Source organism: Cataglyphis hispanica, chromosome 19, assembly GCF_021464435.1.
Source record: "Cataglyphis hispanica isolate Lineage 1 chromosome 19, ULB_Chis1_1.0, whole genome shotgun sequence".
Classification (NCBI taxonomy): domain Eukaryota; kingdom Metazoa; phylum Arthropoda; class Insecta; order Hymenoptera; family Formicidae; genus Cataglyphis; species Cataglyphis hispanica.
The window spans coordinates 3,567,001-3,592,574 of NC_065972.1; the positions used below are offsets into that span (position 1 = coordinate 3,567,001).

General features: G+C 32.5%; 4 protein-coding genes across 8 annotated transcripts in view; 2 read left to right on the plus strand and 2 right to left on the minus strand.

Annotated features, from left to right (window-relative positions):
* LOC126856648 (uncharacterized) overlaps nt 1–10,928 on the plus strand; it is a 30,855-nt gene extending 19,927 nt beyond the window's left edge. The window contains exons 7-9 of one of the 2 annotated variants that reach the window (XM_050605360.1): nt 5,019–5,204; nt 7,702–7,786; nt 10,129–10,928. In XM_050605360.1, the coding sequence (XP_050461317.1) occupies nt 5,019–5,204; nt 7,702–7,786; nt 10,129–10,198 (341 nt within the window). In that variant the 3' untranslated portion in view covers nt 10,199–10,928. Of the gene's footprint in view, nt 1–5,018; nt 5,205–7,701; nt 7,787–10,128 lie in introns of those variants that run through there. The other variant, XR_007688381.1, reaches the window with a different exon arrangement.
* Nucleotides 10,929–11,064: 136 nt separating this feature from the next.
* Nucleotides 11,065–19,771, minus strand: LOC126856611 (HEAT repeat-containing protein 1). Its single transcript, XM_050605269.1, has 10 exons — nt 19,671–19,771; nt 19,352–19,500; nt 18,665–18,959; nt 17,848–18,211; nt 14,189–17,503; nt 13,364–14,044; nt 12,928–13,245; nt 12,259–12,716; nt 11,727–12,177; nt 11,065–11,508 (listed from the first exon to the last, which is right to left on the minus strand). Exons 2-10 carry the CDS (start codon nt 19,491–19,493, stop codon nt 11,338–11,340), a joined length of 6,195 nt encoding a protein of 2,064 aa, XP_050461226.1. The 5' UTR covers nt 19,494–19,500; nt 19,671–19,771; the 3' UTR covers nt 11,065–11,337.
* Nucleotides 19,772–19,947: 176 nt separating this feature from the next.
* On the plus strand, nt 19,948–22,179 carry LOC126856663 (probable RNA polymerase II nuclear localization protein SLC7A6OS). Its single transcript, XM_050605388.1, has 4 exons — nt 19,948–20,004; nt 20,081–20,284; nt 20,724–21,011; nt 21,312–22,179. The coding sequence occupies exons 2-4, from the start codon at nt 20,126–20,128 to the stop codon at nt 21,738–21,740; spliced, it is 876 nt and encodes a 291-aa protein (XP_050461345.1). The 5' UTR covers nt 19,948–20,004; nt 20,081–20,125; the 3' UTR covers nt 21,741–22,179.
* Nucleotides 22,180–22,529: 350 nt separating this feature from the next.
* LOC126856622 (zinc finger protein ush) overlaps nt 22,530–25,574 on the minus strand; it is a 151,181-nt gene continuing 148,136 nt past the window's right edge. For all 4 annotated transcript variants that reach the window (XM_050605303.1, XM_050605304.1, XM_050605301.1 and 1 more), the window contains one exon: nt 22,530–25,513. In XM_050605303.1, the coding sequence (XP_050461260.1) occupies nt 25,070–25,513 (444 nt within the window). In that variant the 3' untranslated portion in view covers nt 22,530–25,069. The remainder of the gene's footprint in view (nt 25,514–25,574) is intronic.

The window sequence follows — 25,574 nt, forward strand, 5'->3', positions numbered from 1 at the left end:
GTCAATTATTATACTCGAAAGAATGCCGTGTGTTGCTACACAACTTGAGTTGCAAATCTGCATCGAAAATTCTTGACGCGTAGATTCTCTTTTTGCGATCGTTCCACGAAACAACTCGGCATTAGAGACAAGGCTAGCTGGTCCCCTCATTTTGTCGACCGTTCGGGGATTAAATGCATTATTATGGGGCTGCCGACAATTGATGGTGATTAGTCGACGGGCAAAGATAGCTCGCAGCAACAGAAAGCCTTTCAGTATCTTGCGCTACGACGCAGTGTTTGCACGAATCATCTTTCATCTCTTTGCGGTGTTTTAAGAGGCACGGTGTATAATATTTTTAATACAAAAAAGAGGAGAGGAAATTATTATTCTCAACTTTATCATCTTAAATAATTGGCTAAGTAATCGTTTGTTATTTATATCTTTATTTAAAAATATTTTGGGAACTTGAAGCAAGTAGAATGCGTGCTTTATTTCTATAAAAATTTGCAAAATTCTGAACAAAATTTATTTTAAATAAAAGTGAAAAAATACTATCTTATGCACCTTTCTATTCTTCATTTGAGAACTTGCAAAAGTTGGATGCTGCATGTCCATTTTAATTTATTCTAATGACTTTAGAGAGAAAATTAAAGTAAACGTTTCATATTTTATCGTAGAGAATTAAAGAGTCCATCCATCGTTCAACCGCCACTTTAATTATCTTAATCCCCATCCGCCTCTATTGTTTACTATATTAATCTCGTGCTTCATCTCGTAAGGAACAAATCTTCAAAACACTCTCTTATTGCGTTTATTAATTCTATTTACTCAGTGATTCTTTTCAAGATGATAAGCAAATACCTGATCTTATACTCCAAAGAAATCGCTTGCCTTCGCATGTGTGATCGGCGCGTGCTTTAAACATGAAGTGGGAGAAGGAAAAAAACAACAAATGCAAGAGAGGTCACTGATAACGCGGCTTGACCCGCGTCTAATCACTATATTTAATCAAAATCTTCCCACATTGAGTAGCGATAAGGCATCGTACGATTTCTTTGCATCGTAAGCTTCTGCTGAGCAAGCGCTTCTCGTGTTATTGACATGTACGGATGTTCCATATCGTCCCACTCTTTTTTTTTCTCTCTCCACGATCGTACGATGGAAATTACTCATAGGAATCATTCAACTGTCGCGTGCGCGCTTGCATGTTCACGTGCTCAGCTCGATGAATGAAAGAATCGACACCCGAGATAGAACTACACTGATTACTCTCGAAATAGTTTATCTCTCAGACCTTTAAATTTTTCATCTCACTGAAATAATGTTTAGAAAGTGGAAAGAAAAGTTAGATGTAAAATTTATATCGCGCGATATTTTCATCTATAAAATTTACATAAAATTAAAATATTTAAATATATTAGACATTTGAACTTTTATTTATTTTGAATACATGAGATATAAAACTTATTACTATTAATTATTACTATTAATTAGATATCTTTCTTTTTTAATGGTAAAAATTATTTTAAATAACTGTATATTTTATTGATACTTTAAATTTAAAACGGAAGTCTGAAAGTCTGTTTTTTATTTTCATGAAAAAACTCATTCAGTCTTTTCAGGATATCGAGAACTGATGATTGAATAATATAGTTTTATTGGAAGCACGACTCTCCAATTTCTGTATCATTTTTTTTTATTGAACAAATTTGGAATCTATGTAAAAATATTGAAACAAAAAAATAAAAATTTATTTAAAATAAAAATACATTTGAGTACTTGCCATCTAGATATTTTAGCTTTTCAGATTCGATATTTTGTAAAAATTAAAGGCGATAAAATTTTTGCGGTCAATTAATATTAACCGTTACGTTAATGTTTCCTAAATGGTTCCTAGAAGTTATCTTTTCTTATCAATACGTACCGATCTCGCTATAAATATTTCATAATTCAGTATTTGTTTATGCTTAGATAAATACGATTCCAAATGTATAAAGTGTCTTCAAGTTATCGAGCTTTTCCTTCTGTAGATTGTTTGATTGAATTGAAAAATATCGTATAATTTTCTGATAATTAATATTCGAAATAAAAGAAACATGATTTTATTGTGTGTAAATGAACTATGTTTCATGATTAAAAATAGATGACGAAATAATTTTTCAATTAATTTCAAAAGAAATATTTCTTTCATAAAATTGCAACTAAAATTTTAATTCTTATACATATAATATTTATTATAATTATAATAAATAATATATAGTATTTAAAATATGAAAAATACGACAAATAATAATATTTCTCGCCGTTCTTGTTACCAAAATATAAATCTCATAAATTAACTTAAAGAAAATAGAGTCAGGAATATATATACATATCCGATGATTCTGGGACACTCTATGTAAATGCCAATATTTATAGTTATTGCGCCAGAAGATTTGCTCGTGAGAAACGCGGTAGCCAAAGAAAGCGTCGGTTCTTCGTCGAATGGAAATTAGCTCAAAGGAAGAAACAAGAACAAGATTTCCCGAGAACATTCTCTGGTAAATTCAATCGCGCCGCGGCAAATATTAGCATGATTCGTGGGAATCATCAATTCTGCAAGTAACAATTTGTACCAGCTGCATTAGAAAAGTTAGCACGAAAGTCGATGCTGCGGAGAAAGGCGCATTGTAAATTTTGTAACGAGGAAATGAATAAAAATCTATGTGAATTCTATATCTTATGTAAATTGAAAAAAAAAAACGAATACACATAACAAAATCAAATTCCAATGAAAAATTAAATATTAAATATCCTCTTAATTTTTTCTCCACATCTGTCTGTTAAAAGATCTGCTAAGTTAATCAATTTGTTATTTTAAATAATTTATAGTTGTAAATTACCAAAATATAAAATTCTCGATTCAAATGATAATAATAAATTGGCAACCTATTATCTTAGTTAAATATAATAATTTTAAGTGCAAAAATTGATATTTTTTAAACAACAAATTATGATACATAAATTATAACAAGGAAACTCTTTTAGAGCCGCATTTCCTTAACACTCGGATACACGTCACGCGTTAAAATTGCTCTTATCGAAGTTTTGTATTTGCGTTTCTTCTATGCGCCAAGGAAACGCGTGCAATTTTTTTTTTGCTTCTTTTCAACGTTCAGCACGGAGATCGGAAATTTTGCGAGCAATCAGCCGAGAAACGGAAAACGAGAATAAATCGGCGAGTGCGCCTCACGGTAACGCGACGTGTTAAGCGGAAAAAGCGTTCTACCCGGGGAAGTTTTGCAGCTTGCCGAGATAACGACGTACACGGCGCTGCCGTAAATGTGTTTTACGACCGGTTGTTGCGAATACGGGTCTCGGCCTCTCTCGAGAGATTGACGGAAAAACTAGCAACGCTCCGGGAATCAGAAGAGATATAACGGTATATAATTCGCGAGTATCAGTCACCAACATGCCAATCAACGAATTCCTTCGAAATTATTTCGATCGACCCCGCAATTCTATTCGACTCACGTTATGGAAGCCGATGTTTACGCTCAATAATATTAGATTCAGCAAATTGCATAAGCCTTGTAGCATGCATATTTCAGGTAAAATACGAGACGTTGCGTATACATTCAAAGGTACAAACAGTTTTAGAATGTACATTAATGTTGAAACGAGATTCAATGTAATAAGAAAAGTAAAATAAAAGAGAATAAAACTATTTTATATTTAAATTTAGCTTTTTGGTAATATTATTTATACATATATATAAAGTATAAGATATATAAAACATTATAAATATATAAAAATACAATTTAAAAATATATAAAATAAAGAATAAAAAATATTATTTGATATTATTTTCAAACTTAAAATCGACTATATACATTTCGTGAACATTTCGAATAGATATAAATTATATTATTGATATAAAATTGATATAAAATTATATTGTTCTTAATATTATCTATCAATATTAGAAGTGATTCAAATAAATGACATAAGCATTATTTAAAATATTATATTTTATTATTCATTCATCTAACAATAAGTTTAAATTCAAAATATATTATTAGCTCTAACAGACAAATATGAATGCAATACATATTTTATCATATTTTTTCGTCTTCCTAAATTACTTTAAAATAATATATATATATATATATATATATATATATATATATATATATTTTTAATTAATAAAATTTTTATCCTAAAATTTTTTTATGAATATAGATAATTATTCTCTAGTTATATATATATATATATATATATATATATATATATAACTAGAGAATAATTACCTATATTCATAAAAAAAAAATTTTTTAAGAGAGATCATTTTCTCTTCCTATATTTGAGATATATTTTGGATTAAATAAGATTAAAATAAAATTTAATGATTTTTTAATAGGAAGGCAAGATGTTACAAATATTGATATGAAGAATAGAACACACGAATCCAAAATGCTTTAACGCGATAATGAGAGTGACAACGTGCAACTACCCTCGTAGAAACTATACGACTTTATCGATCCGATTAATAAAGTACCCTTACGTAGACCGATTAACTCCCCTTGACCGTGGGGAGGATCATCACGATCGATACGCTTTACAACAACGCGGGCGATTGTTCTTGTAACATTTCGAGATATCGATACCGTCAACATTTGTTGACCGGCGATTTGTTGACCGCGCAAATCCGGATTACATCAGGTGTGCGATATGCCGAACTTATCATTCCCAAGCCTCGATCGTGTTACGAAATTTATGCGGCATTACATCAAAGAATTGTTCGATAAAGTATAATTTATTGCTACGTATTGCGTTCGTTATCTCTAAATGCAATTATTAAAAGAAAACACTAGTAAAAAAGAAAAGAAAGAAAATTTTAATTAAAAATTTTAGAGACATTGCATGGGAACAACATAGATTATTTGTATTGTAAATACTTTCATATCTTAATTTTTTATATAAGATATCAATTTACAAAATTGCCATCAACGAAATTTCGCGATTGCTAAATCTAAGGGACTTAACTTTGTTTACAGCCACGTCAGCGGTGATCCTAAAGACGGAGAACGAGCATCGTCATCTGTCGAGCCTATCTGGGGACAATATTGTCGGGACGGGGGTAAGAATAGGACGCGGCGAGGACGCAGTCGCGAGTGGTAGCAGCAACCCCGTTATGGATTCGGCGCAATCGGCCATGATGAAGCAGGCGGACTACGTCGTAGGTCAGTGAACTGAATCCACGATATTTTACGGCAAATGTGTGACAATGATTTCTACGGTCGCAAAATCACAATTTGATTCTATTGACAATTGTGATATCGATCAATCCGATAATCATTAGACATCTGTTACTGTGTTATCTGAACTTGTGTTATCAAAGCGACGTGATTGTGTTCTTCATGAACTTGTGACGTATGAGTTTGTCGTCACGTGAATTGAGAAACGTTTTATTCCTCTTGTAATTTTTAATAATTTTATTGAAGTAAAATTCTTTGTGAAGCAAAGATCGACTTCATGAAAGAATAATATGTTTTAATCTGAATATGTATAATCCATATATTGGAACAGAGCAGAGATATGTGACACGATATTAAAATCTCCAAGGAATTTTAAAGAATTTAAAATATGATGAATATGCGTAATTTTTATTACGAGAGATGCTTCAATAAAAATTTTTGAAATTTAAAAATATTTTATAAAATTAATTTAAATAGATTCTTTTCCTTTTTTTTTTGACAATACTTTTATGAAATAATAATTGATCTTTATTTTAATAAAACTCGTTATAATTTTCAAAGTGAAATTAATATTCACAATTTTTAGAAAAAAAAATCATATTGGGAAATATTAATATATTTTTCTATTTGCGAATAAAATTTCCGAATTTTATTCCTCTTATTAAAAATTAATATTAAATTAAAAAATTTTGGTGTAAAATTATCTTATCTGATTCCAACTTTAGTCAATTATATATCCTATACAACAAAATAATAATCGAAAAGAAACATTGCTAGAGATTAAACTTCTTACACAATTGATGATACGATAAAGTAAAAAACTGGAAAGATTTTCTTTAATCGTGAACAACAAATGCAACAGATTTCTTTTTTATACGATAATGAACTTTAAAAGTACTCAATTATTTTTAGCTTCAGAAAATTCTATTGATCTAATCGATAACAAATGACGCGATAAGATGCGATCAAATACGATTGTGAAATAATTCTTTTTATTGTTCTATTTTCATTGTTATTTGCATATTTTGTCAATGAAGATTAATTATATGGCGAAATCGAAATGCTATTGTATTGCACACACTTTAGATCTAAAGATCACTTGTAATAATGATTAATGTTTTGTATCGCTAAAGTTTTGCATATGCAAAATTCGTATTTACTACTAGGTTTTTTTCGAAAAATAACATCAAGCATTTTTACAACAGCAAATATGAAGTATCGTATTTATAACTTCGCTCGAAATCTTTGTCATAATGTCTATTATGTACAAAGATTTATTTTACACGCAAATTTGTGTATTTGATAAACGGACGTTAGATGTAGAACATCTATGAATAATTCATTAATACTACAACAAAAAAAACTATAATAAAAAAAATAAAAAAATAATTTTTCATGTTATAAGATGTATTTCATAATATGTATTCACATAATTTAAATTATTTAAGAAAAGAATGACTAAATATATTATTTATAATTGATTCTAATTATTGATTTTATAATTAATTCGCAGCCTTTTGCCGTTAAACATAAAAATTGTAACAAGAACAAATGGCGTTGAAAGATAAAACGACATGGCAAAAATACCTCATTATCAAATCAATAAGCCGGCTCATGTATTGAAGGAAACTTTGGTCAGTTACTCACCGTGCGCGTGGCGTCCAAAGTTCAGTATGCCATAATTGATAATAACCGTCGAGAAATGACGTGAGATCCTGAATGATCAATCATCCGCGAAATTGCTACCAGTATAATTTTTTCATGTTTTCGACATATATTTTTATGAATTTTTATTTTTCCCTTTTTTAATTTTCAATATAAATATATTCATTATTATACTGTCAATATACTATTAGATTTATTTTTAACATGATACATTTAAAATTATTTTCATCTATTTGAATATCAAGTATTTTTAATATAACTAACATTTAACTAATTAAATATCATTTTAATATAAAAATTATTTTGAATATATATATATATATATATATATATATATATATATATATATATATATATATGTATTGTTATGGCAAAATATATCACTTTTTTTCACCAACTGATATTTCTTTCAATATTATAATTAAGATAAATCTACAGTCTAGATAATTGATGATTATCTCGATATAAGAAATTTATCATTTATAATCATTTATTTTAATTTCGTTATTAATATAAATATGTTTCCCGATCAAATGAGTCTGATATTAATATTTCGAATCATCAAAATGACTTTTGGTTTTATTATCAATGTGAATATAATACGTCAATAAGTTTCTCTATTATTAGTCCAGACATTAATATCAATATCAGACAATCGATTATTTATCATGAACAAGAATACTGATAGCAATACCTAATGTAAGAGGCTTTCACTCGGATTTTTAACGTGCACGATCAAAGTATACAACTAAATCGAATCAACACGATGACAGCACATTAGCCAATCGATCTTAATCAAATCTGTATTATGTTACAGACGTTGTGCTGCCAACGGTCCTAATTGCTTTGCTGTTCGTCGGCAATGCGATCATTGTGTACATCATTTTCCAATATAGAAAGAGGTAAGTAAACTCGTCTCATCTTATCTCATCTCGATACAATTAGACTCGAGTTTTTTTGTAAGAAAAAAGAAAAAAAACAATTAAAATGGTAAAATAATAAAAATGTAATTAAAAGAAATGCAACTTTCAATTTTAATTAAATTTTTTATTATTAAATATTTTTAATATATTTTTCTATTTATGAAAATTTTATGAATTTTATGTCATGGCTCTTAAAAAATAATTGAGTCTCCTAGAGAACAAAAGAATCATCAATTTCACTTTGTAAATTCCTGATTCAACTTTGGAAATGTATTATAATACATTATCACATAAATGTGACAACAATGGTCGCAGAGCTGTGAACGAGCAATTAATCTCACAATCGCCAAGTGATAAATTAAATAAATTGTAACTCACAGTTGCTGCCTGATGCCATCCTGACCTTCCTCCTCCTCCTCCCTCCTCCTCCTCCTCCTCCTCCTCCCTCCTCCTCCCTCCCCTCCCTCCCTCCTCCTCCTCCTCCTCCTCCTCCTCCTCCTCCTCCTCCCTTGAGCCTCCGTTAAGTCAGGTTAACCTCTCTGTTGGGAGGCGCGCGGGCACACTTATTCAAACACTCGCGAACAACGGAATTAATTAGAGAAACACGCGTATCTAATTAATACGATACTGACGATCGTCCGGCATTGTTGAACGGCACTCCCGACACACACGATGAGATTAACAATAGATGAACGATGGAGAAGATTCAAAAATCGCGTGCTACACTTTCCTCCGCGACGCTACGCCTGTTGCTTCCTCTTAAGTACTACTTTAGTACACTTTCTGCACCGTGATATTCGCCGAAACTTCCCTTCTCGCCGCCAACTTCGCGCCAATTCCGTACGACACGATACGATTAATAAAGTCGAGCTAATGACTGATTAATAATAATGACTCGATCGAAATTATATATTTCGTACATGAATAAATACTGCCAAACACACGGATTATTAATAAACGATGTAAATATCTCAGCTCGATGTGTCACGACTTTTTCCGACACGTTTATTACTTCGCGCTTTTCGCCCCAAAAATGGCAAGCGAATGATGTAGAAATTGATATGGAAATATATGATAAAATAAACATATATATTTTGAAGCACGCGTTCTCTCCCTCTCTTTCTTAAGGATGTAATAATTACCATTTACAAATAAATAAACCGTATGAGAGACGAGAAATTAAATTCTCGTTCTCCATCTTCTCTTTCGAATCTTACTCGATAAACGAATCAATGTGCGAAGATATAGATATTTCGGACTATATAATTAGCCGTATCTTTAATATATGCTCATACACTTACAAGATATCGTTCAATATCAATTTATGGAAGTGATTAATCGTGGGAATAAAGTATCGTTCTTGCCGTTTTTTGCGTACTTGTCGCGGCGAGAGAGGAATCACATGCGTAGCGTCTCGGGTCTGACACATGAATGACACGCCGGTTATTTGTCGAGGCGCCCGCTAAAGGACAAATACGCGAATGTAAACATCCTACACGTACTCGGCACGCTTGGAATGTGTACACAATAGAGATATATATATATGTACACATAGAAAAACTTTTAATGTTCGTATTTTTACAACTGATTTTGTCACTATGAAAATAAAAGTATGTAGCGATAAATATGAGTTAATTTCGTTCGATTTTTCGGATGTTTTTTTTAGAAATTTAATACAGAAATCGTATTACCTGAATAAATTAAAGGCATCTGAATACGTTACAATCTGATTGATATATGAAATCGTACTCATGCGAAATTGTACAAGTAAATTATGCGTTTTATGTTACTGGAAAAGTAACGCGCGATTTTTTTTTCTGCTCGGATGGGTGTGAAATAACCCGTTTTAGTTGAGGAAAAGGCGGGAAATATCGCAAGTTTAAATTTTTACTTCATTGTATATTGTATGTATATTAAAACTATTTCTTTAATATTAAATAATTTAGATAAAATATATATTTTTATACATAATCTATATGCTATAAAAATTAATAATTAATATCTAACTATATTACTTAAAAATTTCTACAATAGAGAATAAAGTGTAATAATAAAAATAGGAAATTTTAAGATATTAAATTAAAATTATCATATTAGATTATAAATAATACTTTTAAAATAATTAATAACAAAATGCCCACTAGATTAATATACTAATTCCTTTAGAACAAAAATCCCTACATGTCTAAAATATAATCTTAAACTTCTTAAAATACATATAAACAAAAAATATATAAGATGTTAAGAAGAAATCAAATTAATTAAATAAGATATAGTGAGGAAAATGCGATGCTAAATGAATATTTTTTTTTTCATTTCAGAAGAGTTCCAGCCACATCGCAAGCCGAAGAAATGTCTCTTCGAGGTTTAGCGGATGTGCCCCAAGTGTGATCCCAGGAACACAGACTGATCACGCACCAGTGGCCACCGGTACTTGCGAGGAATCATCGATGTCCACATGGAAGTTATCGCAAAAATCTCCCACAGGGTCGACTCTCAAAGAACTTCGAAGTTATCGCAATGATTCCGCGCAATTAATTAAAATAAAGTCACAGCGAGGGAAGAAAAGAATGTGTCTTTTCGTAACATTTGAGGACAATGTCGTACATGATTTTACTGTGCATTTTTTAGTGCAGAAAGTGACTGTCTAAATTCTGAAATTTTCTCTTATATGTTCATATTAATTTAGAGAAAATTCAAAATTAGACAACACTATTTTTAATGTTGTGTAATAAAAGTGCATGAAGAATCAATCAGTGAAAAATTAGCTTAGAAACATGCTTCGACGCATTTGCATTTTTCTTGTATATTTAATGTTAAATATATTCAATTGCCATCTCATGTTTACAGTAAATGCATCTTTAAACTTATTTTTTAAGACTTCATTTAGAGAAATAATATTCAGAAATATAAACAGCCACTTCTAGTGCTAAAATAGGACCCAGTGTTCTCAGATGCCGTTTTATAAACGGATTATATTGGTTCGATACTGTATAACTCACGAGCCTATTACATCATGACCTTACACATACTTACATTACTCTGTATCATAATGTAAGGAAATAATATATTCTATATTTCGTCCAATTTGAATAAGTTAAAAATAAATGTTTTCTTAGTAGTTGTCTGTACTTATACTTATTTCGTCATTTTTATCCCAAACTTAATTTTTAATCAGCTGATTTTATAATTTGATAATTAAAAACCGTCATTTATTAATTTTTCAAAAACTAAAAAATTTCTTTCGTTTATCAAATGATCATCCAGATTTGCTAATTTTGATTTTAATTTTTTCCTTATTTTCGCTATCTTTTAATTATTTATTTTATGTTCATAAAACTCTCTTAGAGATCTTAAATAAAGAAATATGCATAAATAAATATAACTATTTTACGAAAGTGTCATGTACATTAGAAGAGAAAATAATTATAAATTATTCCTTCTGAAAAATTTATAAGAACAATTTTTTAATGTAAAACCTAACGATATATTTACACACTTCTCTCTTCACATTTAAATTTATATTGAATTTAAAAATATTTCTGTAGAGGTTCGCCTAGAATATCTTCTAACGTGCGAACAGCATTTTGCGCGCACTTTTCCGTAATCTCATCTTCGTCCTCTAACAATTCCGCTAAGAACGGCACAGTTTCTGGTAACAGCGGCATAAAATCTTCCCCAAGCTTTCTCGCAATTTCCACCTGTGTCATAGTTTTTATATATATAATTATTTTAATTGTATTAAAATAAATCTTTTAACATCTATGACTAATTCTTCATTATAAATTATCAAATGTACAATTAACAATCGTTTAATATCGTGATAAATATTAAAATAAAAACCACCGCCCGCAATATATAATTATTATCAAAATTTAATTGTAATAATAAAGAATTTAATCATTATGTCCAGTCTTACCAATGCATTTAATGCAGTGCTTCTAACATAAGGCTTTGCGTGCCTAGTCTTTAGCAATGTCTGATAAACCAGTTGTTTGTGCAACGAATCATCAGGAATGGCACTAGCGAATGAGGCTATGCAAGGTACGATGAGCTGATTAGCTCGACTTTCGTAATCTTCCCTCGTGCCCATCGTATTTTCCACTTGATCTACTATCGGCTGCATGAGAATTTCGAATCGATCTTGGCTGACAAAATTATGCGCGTCATAATCAAAAACCCGGTGAAGCGTCAGCAAAATCGCTTCCACTAGTTCGATTCTGCTCGATTCGTCGGGAAGTGTTAGTTCCTCTGGATTGTCTATGACAAACATGTTATTGCTGCTCAACAACGACGCCGCATGCTTCAAAAAGAGTCCGGCAAAGAGAACGAACAAAGATTTCAAGCATTCCGCTATATTCGCCGACAATCTGAGAAATTAAAAGTCGCATTATCATATCTTATTAAAATAATTATATATGTTTGTCCTGAAATTAATTAATTTTTTATACCTGTAGAAAGTTATGTTTCGGTGTTTGTGTTGCGTATCATTCGCTGCCCATCCATAAAATTTATTGTATAATGGTTTGAAAGTTGCTTCGCTCAGTTTCAAAACCAACGCTACCATCGTCTTACTGGCGCTTTCTTCGACTGCAACGATAGCTTTCAAGGTAATTTTGATGTCCTCCTCCGTTTTCACATTGTCGTCGATGCTTCCGATATGTTCCCGAAATTGAAGAACTTCGAGAAAGAAGTTGGCGAGATTGTCAACTTCCATCTTCAAGTCCGCCGGTTGCACGCTTTCAAAAGACTCAGCTAGCACGCTCATCAACGATGGTATACACTGATAAGACTTTTTGTTTAATAAAATCTGATAAGTTCTATTAACAGCCGGCAGCAACACTCGCAAAGGTATGCAATTGGATAATTTTTGCGTCGTCATTTTTAATCGTGAAATTATAATATCGACCTGCACAGACACATATTAAATGAAATGATCACATCTCAAAAGGATTTGGATAGAATTTGGTAAGACAATCCAAAATATTAAAAATCTATTTATAATATTAATATATATAAGAATATTAATAATTAATTAATTGTGATATACCACATGAAAAATAAGACTGGCTTTGAGAGATTCTATATCTTAAAATTCTTGAAAAAAAAACCATAAATACCTTAGGATGTTCCGTGTCGGTGTATAGGGAACTCAACATGGTCAATTCAGACAAGAGTTGGTCCAAATACAGTGATAAAAAATTTCCCAACGACTCCACTATTTTCTGCAAGGCACTTACAATGCTGATGACTATCACGTCTGGTATGGTCTGATGGCAATGGGTTTCCAGTAACTTTAAAATCGCTGGCACGAATTTATTCAGCGAATATAGAGCGTGCGTTCTCATGGAGCTGCATAATTCTGCGACACATAATGCCGCACTGGCTAACACTGGACCGTCTTTCGATCGCAGCAATTCTGTCGTCATGTCCAGGATCTGTGAATAATTATTAATATACACAATGTTAAATATAATCAATTATATACATGTAATGAAAATAAAATAATGAAATTAAAATAAAATAATTCTTTTATAAAAAAAGAATTGTTTATACCGGTTTAAAAACGGCGGGATGATTAATAGCTAGCAGCTTCGCCAGTAGTTTCAAGGATATTAATACCGTCTGTTGAACAATTTCTTGTTCTTGGGTTTCAACCTTCACTTCAGTATCCAAGAAATTCATCAAAGATTTAATCAGGCTCAGAAGATCAATGTGATCTTCATCATTAAATTTCTTCTGAAGTAATCTCACGTTCAGCAGTTCTAACGCCTTCTTATTAACAGACAATAGTTCATGTTTCAACAAGTTCTTGATACTCTTCAAGAATAAGGCATTCGGCAGCAAGTTATTCACTAAATCTAGTACATCATACAAATGATGTAGCAATACTTTCCAGTATTTAGCACAGCTCGGTTTACTCTGTTGTTGATCGGCGGTTTTTGAAATAGACTGAATCAACAAGATTAGCTCGATCGCTAAACGATCATAGTATTCGTTCATCTCGTTTGCCTCGTCTTGACTCAGCACAGCCACACGATTAATAAAATTCTGAGATGATAAGAGATTGCTGAGGAATTGTATGGCCGTTATCTTATAGTACCGAAGACTTTTCGGCATTGACTTTGTCACGTCGTAAATGTATTTATATGGGAATTTCATCGCCGCCTTTCTACCCTGTTCATCCTCGATATCAATCGGCAGGACCTTGATGAATTCGACCACTTTCATGCAAACCTAGAAAACATTTCTGTTTTATCTCTCGATATAAAAGTAATGTGCTTTTTTATACATATATTTTTTAAATATACTATTACTCTTATTAAAATGTTATCAAAATTTTTTTGTTTAATCATTACTAATTAATTAATCATGACTAACCTGAAGCAACTGCTGCGGTGAAAACTCTTGGGATACCTGAAGAGCAAAATTCAACTGCTGCGCGGGCTGTTCGGTCCTTTGATTTGCAGTCTTCATCACATGATTTTCGAAAGAGAGCAGATAGTATAAGTGTAAGTGATTCTCGAGAAGTTGCAGTAGTTTGATGAAAAGTGGCATCCGCCTATGCTCGGGAATATGCGGCAGTGAGACGATAAAAGTTCTTAGCAATTCGCAGGCATGTATCTCGTTGTCGGCCGCGTTCACTATCGGCACCACTGTCTCTAGGGTTTTGGAAATGATCTGAATGGAATAGGCGTCGTCCTGGCGCATAACCGTACTGCCCATAAATGTGAAGATTGGCATAATATTGAGGAGAGCGCGATGCACATCTACATTTTTCAACAATTCAACCAACACGAGGAGCGCGTGATGATGCGTCTGTGGATTGCGCGATGTTCTAATGCATTTAGTAATAAGTGCGATTTGTACATCGGCATCACGCACCGGTAGTCCTTTCGCCATCAGCCGATGAATTGTTGAAAGAATCAGTTGGTTCGTGTACTCGACCGGGCTCTGCTCCTCCAAGCTCAAACAGATGTTGAGCAGATCAAACAGCACTCCATACAGTAATTCTTCGTTCTTGATATTATCGGCACGCTGAGCAAATTCCAGTAGAGCAACGCCACGCTTCCACGCCCTACTGTGCACCATCGCCGGATTTGCCAATTTAATCTGGCTCTGCCGTCTTTTCCGCTTCATCGCGCTAGCCGTCGCTTCCAGTTCGATTGATTCCTCTTGGCCGGCCAACTTCATCGTCTGCAATTCTGACGTTATGATTGTCGCATCAATACGAATTCGGCGAATAGCTCTGCCAACGGCAGAGATTACGCTGCTAATCTCGCAATCGGTCACCACGTCTAACATTTTCGACAAAATCTTTGCCTGAAGATCGCGAGATATTTTACCGGCATTCTCAAAAAATATTTCGTCAATCTGTCTCAACAATACAATGCTCAGCGTTTTTTGCTCGCCGGATTCTGTGACTGCTTGAAGTTCGTGCGCCAGAATACTCGCTTCGAAGAATGACCATACTTGTTCATCATTCAAAGCACTGACCGTAGTTCCATTGAAACGTTGCAATATATTTCGCAAAGCGCTAGCAATCGATTTATTTTTAGGATCTTCCGCTAATTTTTGCAGAAGCTGAAGACCTAACGGAGCCAATTGCTGAAGAATTCCAGCACTATTAACGTGTATTAGGATATCAAGTAACTGCGATCTTCGAACCATGGGAATTTTTGATGCTTCATCCTGCTGCGTCACCATATTGAATAATAGTTTTTGAGCTTGTTGCAGCTTCTTACGTTGTTTCACTTGATAAGATACGTCAGGATCAGGCGAGAGAAGAACGTAGAGGCTCAGTGAAAGCTGATCGGGATCTTGCGAAATTTCAGCATTCTTCGCCGCTAGTTCCTGAAGTAATATGAAGAATGGTTCTGTAGTAAAGCTGAAAGTTTGCGTCACTTTTTTTAGAATGTCTAATGCCACTGTTCTACAATCATTGTTATGTCTTGCCAGTGAGAGCAACAGATTAGTTACAAAGTCTTGATCTTGGAATGCCCATTGAACAGATTTGCACTGGTCCAGCAATAGCGAAGAGATTTGCAGACAATGATAGGACGTTTGCACATTGATAGGTTTCACATAGAACTGTGCAAGAAAGCAGATAAGATCCTTCATCGTGGAGAAATGAAGTTGAAAAAAGATCTGCAAGCATCTGGAATAGTGTTTTCGCCAGTGACGATTGTTCATACCCTCGATGAACATCTCCAGAAGTCGCAAGATTAGATTGCTTCTTTCTGCATTATTATCAAAATCTAGTTTAGATTCAGACTTGATATTTAGTCGTCTGTGAACCATTTCCAGAACATAAGTACCCACCTGCAATGGAAGGATACCCTCGGATGTAAGCTTCAATGCCATTTGGATATTGTTGCCAGTAATATTGTTGCAGTCGTGCAGTAATTTAACACGCGAATATGTCTTAATCATCTTCGTAGCCATTTCAATGACATCACGCGCAGTTTTGGCCGGTATTGAACCCACGGGCACTCTACAGACTGATCCTAATAGAATCATGTTAAAAAACAAGGACGCCGCGTCGCCGTGCGAGATCTGTTGCCGCATGGAATTCAATATGTTCTCCGTAGGCGGTAATAATTTGTGATTCAAAATATTGTGAAAAGCAGTGGAGGAGATCGCCTCGGCATTTACTAATTCAGATTTGCGAATATCCTCTAATATATGTTGCATATATGTGTTATTCTTAGCAAAATTCGAATGAAGAACCTCCATGGCGACCTCCACGTCCTCGTCCGCGGCCGGAAATAGATATGGCAAGGCCGTGATAAAGATGCTGGTATCATCACTTTCTTCGCAAAGTTCCAAAAGTATCTTCAGTGCTGGCTTAGCCAGTATTTTTCTTGATGACGTGTGACATGTTGATAACAAGATCAACAATTCATCCACCAGAGTATCCGTGGGTAGTAAACTGGTCAATCTTTTCGTGGAGAAGGACAGCAAGGTCTTCACGACATTCACATCACTGTCATAGAATCTAGCTTGAAGCGTACTCGTCATCATTTCACGAAAACTCTCAGGTATGTCCGCGTTGTTCTTGGCAAGAATTTCGAGGGCGACCACTCGTTGCTTGGCACTGATGTGCGTCAATTTATTCAAAATTTCAACGGAATCTTGTGCCTCCTTGGTGCAAAAAGGCCAAGAAGTAAGAAAGTGTAATGTTTGCTTAGAGTCCTTGTCGTCCTGTTTCATCAACTTCTTCAAATACTTATCAAACCTTTCTGGATAACTGCGCTCGAGATTTTGATAGAATCTCGCTAAAAAGTCCTTTGCAATCTTCGAAGTTTCATTCTTGAGAAATTCGTAAGTATGTATGCTTGGTAAAATGGCATCTACCGCGTCGTTGTCTAATTTGATGCGTGTTAGCATGTCGCCGATCATATTCTGAACATCGCCAGTATCCTCGGGATTCTCGGCGACGACCTGGCAAGCTGCCTGAAGAAAACATACGATGAATCGAGACGCATTAACGCTCGATAAGTGAATCTTGACAACTGTCTCCACAAACCAAGATAAATCCGATAATTGAACGACTAAACTTTGCGGTACAACAGTCAATCGATTAATCGGAGACTGATAAAGATGGAGCAGAAGAATTGTAGCCTCCTCTTTTAAGAGTGTCTTTTTGAAAATTTTCAGCAGCAACTTTTCCGTGGTATCGGTGTTAAACTGTACCTACATTCATACACATATACAATTAATATATATTTCAATAATATCAAAAAACAAAATTTATATTTTCATTTTAATATTTTTAATATTTTTAGAAAATAAATATAATTTTTAAAAGGCAAATATTATTTTTCTTTATAAACTTCCAAAAATTTATTCTTTTATTAATAATTATAATATTATTAATTATAATATATAAATAATCTAAGCTTGTAGAAATTTTTATATTTTACTGCAAAATCGATATTAATCAAGCAAGTTTTTAAAATCATATATAATATATAATATATATATAAACATGCAAAGATAAAATCAGGACACACAAAGGAAATTAAAAATTAAATTACCTTCATCATCAGTTTTGCGATGATCATGTAGCTACTAGAAGCAAGATCGGGAATGGGACTTTTCAGACTATAGAGTAGAGTTGGCAGCAAGTGATTCACTTGAATCTCTGTAACAGAGACTTGTTCAATCATGCCTAATATTACAGTGGTATAAAAGGCATACAAGGTGGTCAAACAAAAAGCTTGTTCGGAATATATCTCCGCGGCGGATATCACGTGGCTGCATAACATTTTCAGAAGTTCGTTGTCTATGCTCAAACGATTAACAAGAACACCCGAAGTTAATGGTAGACCGCGTTTCTGCAAAGGCGCCAGCCAGTGCCATTTGTCTCCTTCATCTGATAAATCTATCAACTGCAAAGCTCTTGAAAAAAAGTTAGCAAATTTTAATTTAATTGCTTTATAAATAAAAATGATATTAAATGTATATTAAAAATGTATATTAAAAAAAGAATGAAATTTTCAGAAAATTAAGATTAAAATATAACGTTTACAATTTTTTTACATAACATTTAAAATTTCTTTTACTACACATATGCATACATTTTTCTACTAATATAATTTCTTTTCTGTTTAGCCACAAAATAAACAAAAAAAATACACACATACACAATTAATAAAATAAAGAAATTTATATATAATTATCATCTCTTAAATCTTTTTATATGTTCTGTAGTATTGCATAACATGATACTAATTATAAAATTGAGTTTAAAATAAAAAATGAAAAAAATGTATAAATGATACAAATGATAAATTGTGTTTTCAAAATCAGATTTCATTCTGATTGATGATATCTTATATCAATAATACATACCTAACAAACATACGAGTTTCATGATATGGAAAAATCAGAAGTATATACTGATCTCGATTGTAATGATGAATATGGTATCTGTATATCAGCCATTCCAGAGCTTTGTGAGATGCGCTCAATAAAAAATAAGGAGAGAGTAATAAAAGAAACTTTGTGATCTCTGCATCCAATTTTTTGTTCACTGTGGTATCTTGAACAGCACGTTCCAAATTCACAGTGCTCTGTGCAAATAATGTTGCGTTAAAGTCTTCAAAGAATACGGAGAGTTTTACTAATTCTTGCAGACCGCTCTGACCTAAATAGAGAAAAACATGTGATTGAACAATAAAAAAATTTCTTGAGAAATGAATTTTTATCTGCAATTTAAGCATGAATGTGCTCCTTTGCATAAAGCTTTCATATTTTATAAAATTATTGCAAACATAAAACAAAAATCAGATAAGCATTGTACAAAGATCTCTATATTTTTTAAAAATATCTCTCTAAACTTCTATATTGCTTTTAAACTCTATAATTAAAATATCACTTGTTTGTTAAGACAATTAAAACTGTATACAACAGAATATAGTAAGAAAATAAATCGACAAACAAAAAATATACATTATTAATTACTAAAATTAATTATTAAAATCTTTATAAAAAAGTGTGTAAGTTTAATTTTTATAAGAATAGAAGTGAGAGGCTAACCTATACTCAATACAGTGTCTCTGTCCAAATTTGCAGCTTCCTTTGGATCAAACAGCAAACTTGAGCGTTTCTTATCCTGCAGCAATAAATTCGTCTGCGGAGTTCTCAATTTCTTAAGTTGCGCCGCTAATGATGTAGCCATCGTAAATCTAAATAAACAAAAAGAATGGAATAATAACCTCACAAAACGATAATCTTAATACCTTGAAGATTTCATTTATCATATAAACTTAAATGCTCGCGAAACTCTTTTTTCTATTACAACTAATTCATTAAAGATTAATGCAGACGTATAATGCAGCAAATAGAGTGAACTTACATATATATTTATCAAATAACTTATTTGCATCGGTGTTGACACGTGCAAACATAAGAGCCAGGATTCATTTCCATTAATGAAATCAAGCGGAGGAATTTTTCCGCGCACTTGAAGAATGAAAGAATGCGTTCGAAAATCCTACAAGGTAGAGCTGCATTTAAATACATATGGCGGATCAGCACCAATCAAAAATCATCACTCTAATAATGTCCGAACGTACACTTGGGTGTCTCTTGGGTTACAACTCTAGCTCCTACTTTTTCAAGGGAGGATTTGTGTTATATTCAAGCGTTGAATGGCGTAGTGTTCTGGTACTTGGACGAGAACCGAGAAAATAATTTATATAAATCATTGCTATTACACCTTTATTAAAGTAATTCGCAAGTAGCGTGATACTTTCTTATCATTAGAGAACAAAAATCCATTAGGGAAAGAAGAAAATTTACGCATCGAAAATGACTGCAGTTTTGCGCGTAAAACGCAAAAATACCGACACCCCGCTCGATCGACTGGTGATTGCGTGCAAGCGTGCGAGAACCGGATCGCCCCTTCTGGAAGAGAGCGAGCCCGCCATCCAAACGGTCGTTCAATTCGCCGGGACACTCACGGATCCCGTAATAATTTATGTTTAATCATTCTACACAAGTATCCTGAAAGCATCTCTCAGCAGTCTCATCTGTAACTGTTTTCGGAATTTTCATTTCACTCATCAGAATTTTCATTTTAATTTAATTATTTAATATATTTATATTTTAGAATAAAAATATACCTCTCTATATAATAAGAAAGCATAATTGTGTAAAGATAATAGGAGTGTGGAAATTGATATGGAGATTTTTTTGCATTTTGTAATTGAATTCTTGAAACTGAAACAAGAGAAATTCTTTTTTAGAAATATGTTTTTAAAACAGTTATTTATCTCAAATTGAGTAGTGAATTGACACAATATTGTTAATTTTCACTAATGCTATTAATGCTTAATACATATTAAACACTATATGGTTATTGATTCATAAAAAATAACGCAAGATTTGGCGTAATATCTGACTTTAGACCGAAGATGTTGCACAACATGTCGCCAAAGTAATGCCCAAGATGGGCACAGAAATAGCCAACGTTGGTGTCAAACGGACGTGCGATGGCAGCTATTCTGGGAATACTTCAAACAAAAAATGGATAGGAGGAGATCCCCTGGTAGAAAGATATAAAGTTGTTAATTGCCAGCGTTCTCAGGATACATTAAATGAGGAAAAGTCAGAGGAGAAATGGCTGACACTCATAGATGTAGAGGATTCCTGGAGTGTTTCCAATACATTAAAGCAAAATGCAGAAGAAACAGAGGTGAGTCATATAAAAATTTTTGCAAGAATACTTATATTGATGCATGCAATCTGTATATTTTTTAATAAAGATTTAAATATTAATTTTTTACATTGCAATTAAAACAAATAGTCTAACATGGTAAAAAATAAATAAGAAACTAAATGAAAAAAAAAATTAATTCTTTAAATATAAAATATATTTAAAATATATTTAAAAGAAAGAATTATATATGTATAAAAAATAATTTCTAAAATACAAAACAAATGTTTGAGAAAAATAAGATATAACCAAACAAAATGAATGTATATAACATTTTAGGATATTGAAGATTTTGTGTTTGATTTATACTGTGGACCAACTGACGATGTATGGCCTGATGACGATATCTGGTTTGAGAACAACAAAATAATGGTACAGGAGCCAGAATATCCATATTTAAATTCTGAAGACAAAAGTGAAGAATCGTCGGAGGACTCAAATTCAGAATCTAATTGGAGAAATGATTATCCCGATACTGATCCCGATCGTTCCAGAGATGAAGATTATGATTCGGATTATTCCAATGATGATGTCCACTTACACGCCTCTAGAGAAGAAGAAGATAGAAGGATATATGGGCGCAGTTACGCTGAATATAGAAAAATAATACAGGCTCATATGAATGATGATGACTCTAGTAACAATTCGTCAAACGATGAAGGAAGATCGTCGAATTATTCGAGTGATGAATCGATGGGATTATTGTAAAAATTTGTTAATCCTTTAGTTGCAAAGGGCATACATGTACATGTTAAAATAACTTTTCATTTATTTCGATTGTCAGTTATAGAAGTCATAAATATGTGAGACTATCATTTCACAATTTCAGGTAAAATGCATTGCAACTAAAGGCTTAGAAATAGATTAATTAAATATATGAAGATTTGTAAAATTCTGTTGAAAAAATCAAATCAATTAGTTAAAAATCCTACATGTTATATATTAAGAAATTAAATAAGAGACTTAAAGTAGTAAAGAGTATTAAAGTTTAGCAAAATGTATCTTTGCATAATCTTATCGATTTTGTGAACCTTATTGGATTTTACAGTAAGCATTCTTTTAGTATGTACTTTAGTATCACCTCTCACCTTTCTTGTAACAAAAAAAAATGAGTTGTAAATAGCCTAAGTTTTATTTGTATGCTATATATATTTATTACAGACTTTCCTCTATTAATATATATCTCGTGCATTAAATCTATCAAAATAAAAACGGCACAGAAAAATTATAAGCCTAAAAATGAAAGAATTGATCATTATGAAAGCATATATATCTTTTTCAAATCGTATATGAACTTAATTCTATTGAATCTTATCCTTTTGCGATTCTAAAAAGATTTTCAGAAATTTTTTTTACTAGAAATAATTATTAAAATTTAAAAAAGAACAGATTTTTGATTAATTAGCAAAAACATTTGCATTTGTTCACGAAAGGGAATTAGGTGATCTCGAATAGGATGTTACAGGATATGTATGTATTGTTGAAGAAAGAACTGTTTTTGTCATCGTGGATATGGCATGTAATGTGATATACACCAGATTTATAGCATATTATAACAAGTTATTGGAAGTACCAGATGGGGATTTACAAATTTTTTTTCCGTACACATGCACGATTTCGCGTTATCTGCGAAATCAGTTCGGGCAGTACAAAGATCCGGGCAACAACGTAACATTCGACAAGATATTTCATGGCTGGGAAGAGAAAAATTATTTCGGTATATCGTCTAATAATTCTGGGATGTGGAAGAAAGAGTAAATCTCCGGACGATGTGATGAGATTACTTATCTTTGCAAAACATTCGTCGCGATATTTTAGATCTCTCGCCATGAAATTCGCTGCGCAGGCAAACGCTGCTAAAAGACAGATCGGCGTCTTTTAATTAACGAGTTCATCATATGATATGAGTAGTACATTGCGTATACACGTAACACTGGCCTTAATTCTAATTTATTTTACATTCACGCGCCCTGCGACGAGGGATACTTTACGAACACGTACGATGCTTTTGATCGAGTCCGAGTGCGTCGATAGAAATTCAAATGATGTACGGAGAAAATTTTATTTTGAAATCGACATACTGTCTATCTGTATTCACTGCGATATATTTACAAGGCCTGTTGATAAGATTTTTCTAAATATATTTTTTTTTTTTCAATCAATCTTTTTGACGAGGTTATTTATTTATCTGCTATTATTAAAAATACAATATTTTTTTATCAAGTTTTTAAGAATATTTAATTAACAAAGATAGAATCTCATACTTGTGGTTTTGGTTGTTAAACTCATTTTTTGTAATCGAAATATTTGATGATATATTTTAAACTTTTCAAAATCGGGACGAATAAATAATAATTATCAAGGAAATTTTTATTGAGATAACTTTATATATTCTCGTCAAGAATGGATTCTTACTATGAATTCATGATGCTAAATGCATTTAAAATTTTCTCACATAATAGATATTTACCGACGCATTCGCATTATTATTATCCGTAAACGTAGACGCAACAACAATTATATATATATAATATGTTGTACGTCATAATTGCGCAATGTAACTTAGCAGATTCACAAGCTGAGATTGGTATCATTCGTATCAGAATCGCTTACTACGGCTCCATAATATTCTACTTGCCTACTGTACAACATTTTACACTCATCGTATTCGTCCTTAAGATATAATGTCGATTATTAATGCTACGAGATTATTGGAGAGTCATGAGATTGCACACCTTCGCCCGGACCGATCAATCGATTGTATTGGCGTCGAGCCCGGTCGCGTTTTCTCGCTCATTTCTTTCTATTCGTCAACTTCTTTATATATATATATATATATATATATATATACAGGATTCGACATTTCGTCGATTCTTTTCGGTATCTTTAATATTTTTTTCTTCGGGACATTGAATCAACGTGACAATCATTGAGACAATTGTTTGCAAGCAGAGCCGTATACATATCATTAACATGATATATTCTTCATTTTTAAATATTTATATTTATATGGATTTCTCTCTCTCTCTCTCTCTCTCTCTCTTTATTTATTTATTTGTACAATAATTCATTTAATCTCTTAAATAAAATCTCGAATAAAGAATAAATGGAAAATAAAACACGCGAATGAGAAAGTAGAATGAATAAAAAAGAGTAATAAGATATATATGTTAATATATTATTTCACATATTTTGGAGATTAGAAAATAATATCAAATATTATAAAGATTATCGCACACAAATGTACAATATAAACACAAGTAATTAATATAATAATATATACGTTAATATATTATTATTATTGAACGATAATAATAATAGTTTAGTTAATTATTTTACTTTTTTAGTTACTTATGCCATTGTAAATTTATGTACGATAATTTTTGTGCATTAGTGCGCTATACATCCAATCAAATTCACCATTAGTTTCTTATACGAGAACAAAATTAAAGCTTTTTTATACAATTGCATCGTTAAAGTTTATTTCATTACCGCGTATACATATGTAGATTATATATTAATTTATATATAATTATCTAATTACGGCTCTGTTTGCACCCTCCATTTCTGCGAGCTCACTCTTGCGCATATGCATTTATATATATATATATTATATGTACATATAGATACCTTCGGTTTATAATAAGTACGAACGATTCCCTGGATCAACAAAAATCACACAACGTAGCAGTCAATTAAGAAGTCCGATAGTCCTTCATTGTATGTATAAACTGGCAACAATTAACAGTCCCCGTGTTTTGGCGGTCATCGCAGCTCTCATGTTTCATTTCTCTTCCTAAAAATTTCCTCAAAAATGTGACCTTCACATTGAAGTAAACTAAATTAATTTTTGAGAATATAATGTACTTTATTAATTATCTAACCAAAAATTTGTTTCATCAAAAAAAATTGTTTATAACACTTCTCGAGAGAATCAATTTTTTATGGCAAATATTTTAAGCATACATTATATTTCTCGGAGGAAAAACAAATGGCAGAGAAATGATCTTGTTGCGATTACAAAATTTCACGGAATTTTACAGCACCGACGCCTCGGTCCTACCAGTTGGCGGAGGTGTCGGATGACCGCTAGCATTATTGTTATTGTTGTTGTTATTATTATTGTTACTCGCTTCACCGGCGTGACTCGAGCAGTAAAACTTCTTATGAGCGATAAAGGTGCTTAAATAATTGAAGCTGATGTCGCAGGAGCGACAATAGCGAGGACCGCTTTTGCTAGGATCCAAACTCTCCTCCGGCGGTGGCGTGTCTTCGCGTTCCTGCTTCACCTTGCTAGCGATTGCCGGCACCAACGGAGGCGGTGGTGGCGGCGGTGGCGGCGGTTGCGGGCTCTTCCGTATCTCTGTCTTGCCATTTACCTGGATCTCTGCGGGAATCTCCTCCGGCGTCGTGGCGGCCGCAGGCTCCGGTGTCGGGAGCGTCGCCTCGTCATCTAGTACGCACGTTATGTAATTCTCTTCCTGAAATAACAATGGTTGATATTTTATTAGAATTCTGTCCAACATATATCGATTTTATTTT